The sequence below is a fragment of the Micropterus salmoides genome, unplaced genomic scaffold, assembly GCF_014851395.1.
Source record: "Micropterus salmoides isolate LMB-PRFRI ecotype aquatic unplaced genomic scaffold, ASM1485139v1 Ms_hic_scaffold_6, whole genome shotgun sequence".
Taxonomy (NCBI): Eukaryota; Metazoa; Chordata; class Actinopteri; order Centrarchiformes; family Centrarchidae; genus Micropterus; species Micropterus salmoides.
The window spans coordinates 5,441,970-5,453,973 of record NW_024044348.1 but is presented as its reverse complement, the minus strand read 5'-3'; the positions used below and the strand labels follow the sequence as shown (position 1 = coordinate 5,453,973).

Here is a 12,004-nt window from a genome sequence, read left to right as displayed (position 1 = left end):
CTAACAGGAAACATAGTTTGATAAAAGATTTTCATTTATATGTTAAAGTTAGCATTCTGACACAAGCTATATAAAAACAGCAAAGCTACAAGATTCAATGAAATTTCTGTTTATATAGTGCCAATTCATAACATTACACTTTTCTGACAGAACAGGTCTACACTGTACGCTAATATTATTTACAGAGACCTAGCAAATTCCCACCATGAGCAAGCATTTGGTGACAATGGCAAGGAAAAACTCCCTTTTACCAGGCAGAAACCTCGAACCGAACCTAGACTCAGGGTGGGCAGCCATCTGCCTCGACAGGTTGGATTGAGAGAGGGGGAGAAGGGGAAGAGAGAGAGAGAGCGAGAGGAAAGAGAACACAAAGTGGCACAGTGCATACGATGGTTCAGACTCACCAAAGTCCTTCTGGCAATACTGTCTCTGCCGCTCCCTTCGACCCTTAACCCGCCGACATTTCCCACAATTCCCTGCACAATAAACCAAGCGGAAAAAAGCTCATAAATGTAGTCATGACATAAGTGAGAAGATCTTAAAAATATCTTCACATAATATCCATGCTTGCTTTCTTAATAACCGCTGTGTATACACAAACGCCAACTCGCAAGCGTAAATTGGGATTTATAAAAAGAATCTTGAAGAGGAAATGTGCGTACATTTAGGCAAACTTTGATCCGAACATTAGCGATGCAGATGATGAGGTTTTGAGTTGAAGCCAGATTCCATAATGATGCCCCTCACATTTAATTTCACTTTTTATCAAATAGATCAACGTTATCATAAACATTCAAACCATTATTTGTAGGCCTCTTGCACTTCAGTGACTCATAACTATTCCATAAACACCTTTCAGTTTGAAGAGATATAAGCCAAATCAAATCTTAAATCAATGTTAGGCTCAGTATTTAACCAGCAATGTCTCACCATCACATTCATTGCCCCCGGAGTGCTGAGGAGAGGGTGGGACTGTAAATGATGAAACCATCATTGGTTGTAAAGTCCAAGATTACATCAACTAGCATTAAAGAACTTGTCTTTCTACTGAACGTGCAAAGACGAAACTTATTACTAAATGTTCCTCTCATTCAACTCCTCCGCAAGATAACAAACATGCGTATTTCCTAAAATATCTGAGCACATCTTTGACGTTTATTGGGTCATGGGTAGCTGGGCTGAGTTATGGTTAGCTTTTTGGGGGATGGGGTGGGTAAAGTTGGGGAAAATGGTGAACATACTTCCAGGTGAGGGCTGAGGCAGGAGGTTTCTGTGGTTCTCCTCCCGCTCCAGGCGTGGCAGGATGGGCTGGTGAGGGCTCCTGTGGCGGTTGTGGTGGGAAGATTGGCGCGGCGGTTTCACAGGTCTTAAAACTGAAAACACACACACACTGTTGTCAACAATGGTTTATTTATACACATATCTTTTCAAAGTGAACTGTAATGAAATTATTTTGTTTAATTTTAATGAAACGATTTCAAAGCCCCTGTGTGTTGGATTTGAACATTTCTGACTTACGCCACTTAGGTGTGGCAGAACCAGGACCAGAATCAAGTAGAAGAATGCCTTCTTCAATTCCAGATGGCAAAAATGTATTTTATGTTGTGTACTGGATTTGAATGTATGGTTTAAAATGTTAGTTGCAACACTCTGGATTCAGTTAAGGGCCATGCATTAGTACCAATGAGTAACTCAGACCACCTTTTTTAAATAAACTGTAAAAGACTGAAGAAAATACTAGCACACTTCAGTTCACAATGTTGCACAACAGATCAGAGAAAACAGGAAATTCTTTGTTTGGATAAACTGGGTCTAATACAAATGAAACAGCAGTAGTGTCGAGTCAGATTCTGTTCCCATGAATCAGCTTGAACATATTTCCAGAGAGGCTACTTAGATTTATTAAAGCATTGGATAGATTCAGACAGAAGGCACATCTCTTCGAGCTGCTTGCAGATTTCCATTTGATTGTGAGTATTTAAGGATAGAGGAGAGATTCAGCACATGTGTACTGCAGGCTTATCAGGAGAGATAATCCAGCAACATTCCTCAGCTTCAGCAACCAGGTCAGCCTGCAGATAAACCCTTTTAAATCAAATGTGACCTGAAGATTGATTATTATTTAACCCATTGTCCAGCACACAGGTGTTTTGACTTAATGTGCCTGGTTGCGCCTCCTCTCAGGACTTTGTGGGCATATACAGACCGGGATTGATTGACATTTCCATCATTCTCCTTTTAGTTTGTTTGCTCTACCTGTGAGGATAATCCAGACTGAATTTTAATACTCCCTCCAATTAAAATATGTAATATCACTCATGTGCAGTCAATAAAAAACACTTCTCAACCTTAATATTTTCCTCTTACACTGCTGTTCACTCTAAAATTAAAGCGGTCATCATCTAGTAAGCCTGTGTCAGCAGAAATCCCATTAAAGGCTGTAGGGAAGCCAAACACACAAGTTACTTTCTATCTCAGCCTTTTCCCAAATTGCTTATGATAACGCAGACATATTTGAATAGCTCCAAAATCAGATATAAGATGTCCATCAGATTACTCTAAAGTCCTGTTGCATTATCTAAGTGCTCTACACAGTATCTAAGGTTCCAGTATTTTCCTGATTACCTCCTAATATTTGCCACAGTAACAAGGTTCTGGCAGAGGACTGTTTGCTACTGTGACGGTCCGTCCTTGCAAAGGAAAAGTGTGTGCATATACAACTACGATCAGCTGGTCAAAGCTAGTCAAAGTTAAATCCTAAAATCAAACTATGATGGATGTTTACAACAGACATTTTGGGTGATAATCAAGTAAGGATAATTTTGGCTATTTATAGTGAAATTGATGTGTTCTTGGATCTTGCTGACTAAAATGTCTTACTGATAAAAATGAGGGACAACACTACAAAGTTTTAAGTTGTTAAACAGAGGCGTCGTTAGCTTCAGGGGTTTGATGAAACACTTAGAAACTACCGGGCTAAATGTGCATTTAAGTAATTTACCAGAAATGTATGCCTGCATGTACACTGAACAAAATAAAAAAAGCAACACTTTTGTTTTTGCCCACAAAAGCCCTATTTCTCTCAAATATTGTTCACAAATCCGTCAAAATCTGTGTCAGTGAGCACTTCTCCTTTGCCGAGAAAGCATAAATTCAAAGGGATAATTCTAAGTTAATAAGTAATAAGTTAATATGTTAGTAAAAGTAATACGTTATTAAGTTATCTACTCATCTCTATGTGAGTCAAAACTCCATTGGAGTTGGGAATGACCCAAAGGCATTGTTTAAACAGAAATTAGTGCTGCATAAAAAACACAGCCATCTCCTTAATTTCATTAGGCCACTCCATTAGCACCTCCAGAAGGCTCAACTTTTCTGTAACACAATACGACTTCATCTAGCAAGGTGCTGTGTTAGACAATCAAATACACTGAACAAAATTATAAACGCAACACTTTTGTTTTTGCAAACATTCATCATGAGCTGAACTCAAAGATCTAAGACTTTCTCTATGTACACAAAAGCCCTATTTCTCTCAAATATTGTTCTATTGTTGCTGTGAGGTGGATGGATTATCTCGGCAAAGGAGAAGTGCTCACTAACACAAATTTTGACGGATTTGTGAACAAAGAATTATCCCTTTGAATTTATGCTTTTGTCTATCAATATACTTAAGTGTGATTTAATGGAGCTCGAGGAAGGACTTACACCAGTGGGGTCGAGTGGTGACAGGAGGAGCCCGGGTGGTGGTGGCGGTAAAGGTGGTTGCAGTGGCTGGTTGATCCCAGGGGAGGTAGTTGGCAGTGTGGTGAGCTTGACGCAGTGGACTCCTCCTCCCATGATGGAGGGCGTATTGGTCCGGTGGCAACCAGTACTCATACTCGATCCCCGGGTTTCTGTCTGTCGCAAGCACCTGCACACAAGGACAGCATGGAAACATCTACACTAATCTTTTTTTCATCTACCTTCCTATTTTACCTTAAAATAGGAAGGTAGCGTACAGGGTAAGCTTTGCAATTGCCCTCATCAATATTTATATAATACTTTATTACTTTATTACTTTATACATTTTGGCATCAGATCAGCTCTTGGAGACATTTTTCTTGGCTTTAAGGACACATTACCTATATTCTCTAGTTGAAAAATAATCTCCACAAGATTTGGCAGCGCTGTTCTGGTGCTTTCAATCGTACGTATAGCAGGGATGTCCCGATCAAGGTTGTTCTGGCGGAGAGCCTGATCTAATACCTGTTTTTCCCTAAATATTGACTAAATATATATCTGGAACAACGAAATAACAGGTTAAACCTATTAAATTTGGTAAACCTTATTTGACCCAAATCAACTATTTTCTCTCTGCTATGCAGAGCTTTTTGGGAGGACTGCTCCAGGTGTCCATTGCCTATAATAAGTCCTCATATCCTTGTAATCATAAAGGCATGGCAGCTAAATAGATGACACTAAACCTGATAAACCCCAGCACCAGTCCCCCAGGAAGAAGTCATGAGGGCTGTCATCAGATGAAAGAAACAGGATGCTTACAATCACCATCAGTGTTTTACAGGACGTAAAACAGCAGACCCATGCTCTTACAGTATATCAGGAGGAAGCAATAGTTAACAGCTGTTCGGTCGCTGAGCCAGGTCTGTTTGTGAAATACCTGAACAGGGCCTGAATGGAAACATCCAATATTTATTCAAACAAGATTTTTTCTTACCTTGTGAAATGCTTAACGATAAGCCAAATAACAATTTAACACTGCATTGCACAATGTAGGAAGGTAGAATGTGTTTCTCTTTTACTGGTTTTGGTGCCTGCCTGGCTCAATGGATTGTGATAAAAACAGACTTAACCAGAATGGGCCTGCCCTTTTGCATGCAAACAGGCTAAACTTTATGATGGCTTTCCAACGAAGACAAAATAAAAAAAAAAGCTATAAAACATCAAGACATGTTCACCAGATAATAACTTGGTCCTGTATCTTGGAATCTCACCATTAGATGGAGGTCTTCCTGGGTGGGTCCTGGCACCTCAAAGCTCTCCCAGGTGTCTGCAGAGCGCCGGTACAGCAGCTTCGTCCCGGCTACATTGTACTCGCCTGGAATGCTGATCTTCCAGTTACCGTTGATCAGAAACTGGGAGCGACCGTTCTGGAGCGCTGCATGAAGGAAGGAAGGAAAACTTTTGTATTATTCAGCATTGATAAGTGACAATTAGCTCTCCATATAAGATAAGTGCGTCATGTTGAGGTAAAGGCAGGCTGTCAGAAACAGAAATATGACAGCTGGCATTATATGGCATCTGTCTCTCCTCAGTGCTGGGAGAGAGATTTTCCATGACATGAAACAGAAACAAGTTCCTTTACCTGCCTTGCCCCTGTGGTCAGATAAAGCCTTTATGAGTGTCCCTTTCAAGACCACAGTGTGTCCCATTTTGGGCCTGTTTAAATTTAGTCTCATAAACAAGGATGAAAATAGATGCCCTTGGTTATTATGTTGCATGGAAAACAGAGACCAGATGGGACTGCTGAGCCCCTCCTGTCTCTGGGGAGAGGAAGTAATAGCAAGTCTAGGAATTAATTCTGATTTACATTGCAGGCATGGAACCAGTGACGCAAAGTGAGTCTTCTGCAGAAAGCTGAAACTGGTATACTCAGCAGGCCAGGTGTCCTGTGTGCGTGTGACAGGCCGAATCTTACCTAGATAATTCCTGCTGTTATCAGTGACTCGGATGTGAGTTGCTCCAGCTGGGATCATGGCCACTTCGCTGTATCCAAAAGGTCCGCCTGGCAAACAGAAACACTCAGTTTGAGGCTTGGTTTTCAAATGTTGTTTTCCCCATTCTTAACTACTTCATATAACTAAGGAAAAGTAATTTTTTTTTACAATCTAGGACACACGAGCTGCACTCAAAACAGCTTTACAAGAAATCAAATGAAGCTAATAAGAGAAAAGCCTCACATGGCTGGTTATTTTAATCTAAATTAAGGTGAATATTAAAAGTTAGTACACATAATACCGTAAAGCAATTTGAAATTCTCTTTAAATCCCGATAGCAATCAATAAACCAAATGCTCTGATACAAAAATGAAAAAAATCTGGTATCTGTGGCTTTAAGACCAGATAATTCTGGGTTCAACATGCAGGTTGAGTGGATGCGTCCCTGTGGTTTGGATATGACATATAGCAACTTAGAGGTCAAACAGAATGAAAGGTTGTGTATACAGTCCAAAAAAAAAAAATTATTTTAAAAGGGGCTTGTCACAACTACTTACAGGGAATACTACACGGCACGTAGCAAGCTTTATGTCTTCTGTTGCTCTACAAGAGCTTTGTCAAGTCTTGTCAAGTGCATTTCTGTGCTTCAAGTCTATTTTTCTATCCCTTTCACTCATGTTTTTGGCTCTAGCGCTGCCAAAATGTGGGTGACCTACACTCAGTAGGCTGTGTGTGTAAACCATAGACTGTATAAAACATGGATGTAGTCTGTGTGACTTCACCCATAGGTTTCTGCAAAGTGATTGTGAAGCCAAAAAAAAAAAAATCCTATGCATTCATGAATGATCTTCAAAAAGTTATGGACACATTCCAACAACAGCTGTTTATCTCTAAATATTTTACTGTACTGTTGCCACAGTTCAGTGGTTTGAGAAGTGCAGTTACTTTCACAAAGATTGCGGCAGGGCTTTAGTTTGTACTATGCACTTCATATTCAGGGTTAAGCTTTAAATAACACACTAAATCTCATCCAATTTTTCAGCAATTAGTAAATGATAGTTAATCAGTAACTCACAACTAATCTGGATTAGTAATCAGATAATTATGTTCTTATGTCCAAACACTGGCAGGTTGTGGTTCATATTACAATGCTGTTACAAAACATTGATTGTCTTTCATTTTAAAACCATAAAAATCAGTGATGATTAACTACAATAAAGGGTTTACAGGATTGGTTTACGAGCACAAAGACATAAAATTTATGAATGAGCTGAAAACACAACCATTCATTACAGAGTGATATTTCACTTCTGAGCCAAAAAAAGAGGGAGGGACAGCTCTATGGTTCCCCTGCTGTTCTGGAGCGAAAAGAGAGAGTAACTGTGGTTGCCCCTGCTTACCACTTTCCGAGAGAAAACGTGCACAAGGTTTCTCTACTTCATTAGCTATGTAAAGATGTAGGGTTGTTACTGAGGGAATGTCAGTGACAGACAGGCAGCGATGAGCTTGAGGCCTCTGACCTTATGAGGAGCGATACTGCGTGACCGCCCTCCATCAGTTCTGCCTGAAGTTGGGAAACACAACTGCAGGAAGAGACAAAACCTCCCAAGGTTGCTGATGCGCCCAAACAAAGCAGCCTTTATCAGGCTGTTTTCTTCTTGCTCAGTCTGAGCCATTATAGCCGGCACACAGAGGAGCTGTGTGAGGAAGCCACTGTTACAGAGGTCGTGAGCCAAAATGCACACCAGAGGTTTTGGATACTTTCTATTGTGTGTGTGTGTCCACGATGAGTAAAATCTCACAGCTTTATTCAGTGCTCAGCAAAGAACAGCACATGATCTGAATGAAATGTTTTTCCTATCGTGATCACAGATAATTAAAATGTACTTTCTCTTCTACATCACCGCCAACATTCTTCATCCCATCACAATCTGTGATTATTTACCGTGTTAACTGTTCGAAACCCAAAGACCCAGAGTAGGTTCAAGAATAATAGACTGTTTTTAAATGTTTAATATATAATGTTGATATTTCTGCATAGGATCTTTTTTTCTCTCTCCCCTCACCTGTCCTAGCTTCATTCTCAGTCTCTAGAGAGATAATCGTGATTTGTGGGCTTTACATAAATGGAAAGAAATAGGCCTCCAGCACTTCTCACTTGTTATGGGTGGCAACTGGCTTGCTAGCTTGTAAAGCAACCTTAAAATAAGTAACACATGACTTCCTCTAACAATTTACGTAACTTTACACCAAGAGCACGTTGTTTCTGTTTGTATCTTTAATGTTAAATACAATACAGTTCAACACCAACCTCAATAAAAAAAACACAAACATTATAACCTCTCTGACAGTGTAAATCAAAACTGATAAAAATGTTTTCCTGGTGTACCCAAACACTAAACAGTCCATTTTTGTTTTTTTCTTCTAAATAAAAAGAGCAAATGTTCAGTTTGTTGCATTTTTAACTTGGTTTGGTTTATACTGCATCTACTACATCTCTCTCTTATCTTTTGATAAGCGGTGTATTGACAAACCAAAGAAACCCTCCCTCACTTGATTTGAACAGTCAGAGCCTGTTAGCCTCTAAAGTTCATGTACCAATAAACACAGAAAATGTTCTGGTGGCATTGAGCCAGTGTCATTTGGAGCCTTGACTTTGAGCCTGAAGAACTCTGTGTTCTTCCTCCTCCTTCCTGAAATCTTAACGACTGTAATTTTGGAGGAACTGTTGTTAGCTGAATTTCTTCTTGGAAGGCAGCCAACAGGTTTTCTTTGTTACCATGGTTAATGTTCACTTTATCAGAGAACAATAACCTCTTGACTGAACTTGATTGACTAATAACTCTTGGGAGGGAAAACACAAAGAGGGCCTGGTATTATCCCAAGATCGTGTTGGTTTGAAACTGCTGCAATTGATTCCTCGTGGAGATTATATGATGATTTTGTGTGTGTGTATCCTACCTGCCTCCAGACCGTTGCTCTGGTACACGTTCTTGTGGTGCAGGCAGGTGGTGTTTTGTCCTCCACACACCATGCAGGCATCCTCCTGCTGCTTTGAACCCAAGATGGAGTCACAGCCGGGCTTCTGTGTGACACACACACAAACAAATGCTTAGGAAACATGCTGTTTCTCTGACAGCGTGTTGACAATATGAACTCAACTTCACACATTTTCTGGCGAAAGCTCTGGAAACTTCTGACCTTTCTTTTTGTTTTGTCTCTGCTGTACAGTCACCTTAAACCTTAGGCTTCTGCCATAACTCCACTCAGTCCACTCTCTCTCTCCTTCTCTTATTTGCTTCTCCCTGTCATTTTCTTTGTCGCACAAACATTTACTTTGGGGGGAAAAAACGGCAACTCAGGGCCTCAAAAGAGGAGGACGGGTTCAGAGAGTTGTCTCTGTAAATGTTAAAAATTCCAAAGCAAAGAGCACAGAGGATGAGCTCGATGGTTTATGGCGTGTGGAGAATCTTGCCGCTAGATAGATTACAGTGCCCGCTTTCTTCTCTGGCCTTCATCTCCCGCTCTGCAGAGCAAACCAATCAAGGGGGAGGTTCCCAGGCAAGAGAGAAACAATCTAGGGAACCTATAATCAGCATCCTAAGCCCATTAAAAACACAAAAACACTCAAGGCATCTGTGTGTGCACAACAGGAAATGAATCCTCTCTGACAGAGTAGAAGAGTGCAAGAGGGCCCCACTGAGGGAAGTATGCAAGCAAACTCATCTATATTAATGTAACTTCCAAAGTGTAGAAAAACTAAGTCTGCAACACTGAGGGTTAATTGATTCGTTTTTTAAAATGGTTTAAAGCAGGTTCTCTTCTATCACTTATGGTATGAGATTGGACTAGTACTGAAGCAGCTAGTCAATTAACTGATTAGTCATTCCACAGAATATTAAGTGACAAGAATACTGCTAATGCATAAATTATTTTAGTCACCCATTTCTCTTAATCTTCTCTGGTTTCAGCTTCTCAGTTTGGATTTGAGCATGGCTATGATGTTGGGCATTTTTGGTGGGCTCAAGGGATGATAATGGTGGTCAGTTGGTCACCACTTTGGTCCAGACTGAAATATATCAACAGCTATTGGATGAATTGCTATGAAATTTGGTACAGACATTTGTGGTCTCTAGGGGAGGAATCCTTTAGTGATCACTTGACTTTGAGGTTGGCATCTTTGGTTTTGAGTGGTATATCTAGACACCTATTGGACGGGAAAATGGTGAATGGCCTGTACTTGTAATCAGCCTTTCTAGTCTTCCGACCACTCAAAGTTGAAATGATCATACTGATCAAACACATCGATGGCACAGCCTTCAGGCATTGAGTATCTCTGCCCAAAGATCCAACCACCAATCTTCTGATTAGTGGTGCTCTACCTCTGAGCCACAGGTGCAGTGGCAGCGACATTTTTTACAGACATTCAAGGTCCCTTGAGGATGGATTGTAATAACCTCAGTGATCCTCTGACTGGTCATCTAGCACCACCAGCATGTTATCATTTTAATTTGCCCAATTCTTGTATTTATGACCAACTGCCTGCAAAACTAATCATACTGCCGTCATCCACAGCTGTACAAAATGTAAAGTGCCTAAGTACGGCCTCAAAGAGCTGCTAACTTGGCTGTAGACTCTTAGTCTTACGTGTAGTGACACAATGATGACAATGAATACTGAGCTGTGTTACCCTGCAAGATCAATGTCATCAGTGTTGTTAGTCACCAAAACAACCTATGAAAATTATCCTTCAACTTCATGTCCCAAGTCTTCAGAGGTTTCGTTTGCTTATTATCTTATTCACTATAAGATATTTTAAGTGATTGCAAACTGACTAAAAATCAAAACCATACTTGGATTTTGCACTGTTGGCTTGAAAAAACTAACTTCAATTTATAATTTGAAGATATCCATTTTGGCACAGGTAACTTATGAAGGGCATTTTTAATTATAATCTGACAATTTGATTTCTCTGAAAATAAAATTAGATAATTTGATATCTACCTTGATTAAACAAACTCGCACATTCGTAACGGAATTTGGGAACGGCAAATAAAAAACACTGTAATAAATTCACGCTGCACACACACAAACACACACACACACACACACACACATGCTATGTCCAAACCAGCCATGTGCTCTGCAGTCTGATCTCAATTTGTGTCCTGCACCACTCCACACCAGCTGCAGGCTGCATCTGCTTCCTGTTTCAGGCCCTGTGCTGTTTTGACCTCAGCCTGCCCAGTCACTGGTCCATAAATCCACTTATTTACACCACATACTACACGTCAGCATGTAAACACACATACATATATAAAGACACACATTAATCCTTTGTCAGTAGTGTAAAAATAACTTTGCCTATGTGTGTACCCTCATGTAGCAGATGTGTCTCCCGAGTATTACGTATGTATGTTTGCTATCAAACTGCTGCGGGACCTGAGAGACACAAGTTCATTTCCAGCTATCTCCATCTGTGTGAGGGTGCGGGGGGAGCAGGGGACAGGCTGGATGTGGGAGCAGGACTCTGGACTTTGTGCTGAGCAGAGCTGTAATGCTAACTGAAAGCTGCAGTCCACACTGATGAGTGCACTCTGGTCCTAACGCACAGCATGGAGTTCACTTCTCCAGAGAGCTCCAGTCAGAGTGGTCAACATCATTTATACCACAACAGGGTGGGAATGAAGAGAGGAGAGAGAGAGAGAAACTTTAGCTTAATCCAGCCTCATTTTGAAATCTACATCAGGCCATTAGAAATCGGACAGGTTATTTCAGGCATCTGGAGGTAAAAGTTCTATTTATTTTGTCATAGATAATGTTAGGAGACAGATAGATGGAGCACTTCATGGTTCATCCATCAAATTGTATGAATAACTATCCCATGTGAGGCTTTTTGAAACTGCTTTAATGCATATCTTTGTAAATTAACATTGAATTGAAAGACTACGTTTTGCACAAACCAAGAAAATGTATCAACCAACTCTGCACCTCTACAGAGCTTTTTAGCCTATTTAGCTCTTTGTTTTGGTTCTATAATAAACGTACAGTATAGTTCCCTCTCGCTGCTCTCATCAACCTTGCTTTTAGTAAGAAGCAGCCAGCCATTGCAGCAAACCAGCTCTACACTACCTGTGTACTTTCTGCTGACCACCAAACTGCAAAAAGACAAAAACTAGCAACTAGCTGTTAAAAATATTGGAGCATTTAGTCACTAAAGAGCCAGATATTTTTCTCAAGAGTTGGTGGAGATCAAAAACTACTAAAGGGAAAGTTAATGTTGGACA

At 40.4% G+C, this 12,004-nt stretch overlaps 1 protein-coding gene across 1 annotated transcript in view; it reads right to left on the bottom strand.

The window, feature by feature from the left end:
• Positions 1 to 12,004, bottom strand: part of adamtsl5 (ADAMTS like 5) — a 31,041-nt gene that overhangs the window by 2,657 nt on the left and 16,380 nt on the right. Inside the window, exons 7-12 of the mRNA XM_038701385.1 lie at positions 8,679 to 8,802; positions 5,699 to 5,785; positions 4,995 to 5,158; positions 3,709 to 3,913; positions 1,242 to 1,373; positions 405 to 476 (exon numbers count right to left, since the gene is read on the bottom strand). Of these exons, the coding sequence (XP_038557313.1) occupies positions 405 to 476; positions 1,242 to 1,373; positions 3,709 to 3,913; positions 4,995 to 5,158; positions 5,699 to 5,785; positions 8,679 to 8,802 (784 nt within the window). The remainder of the gene's footprint in view (positions 1 to 404; positions 477 to 1,241; positions 1,374 to 3,708; positions 3,914 to 4,994; positions 5,159 to 5,698; positions 5,786 to 8,678; positions 8,803 to 12,004) is intronic.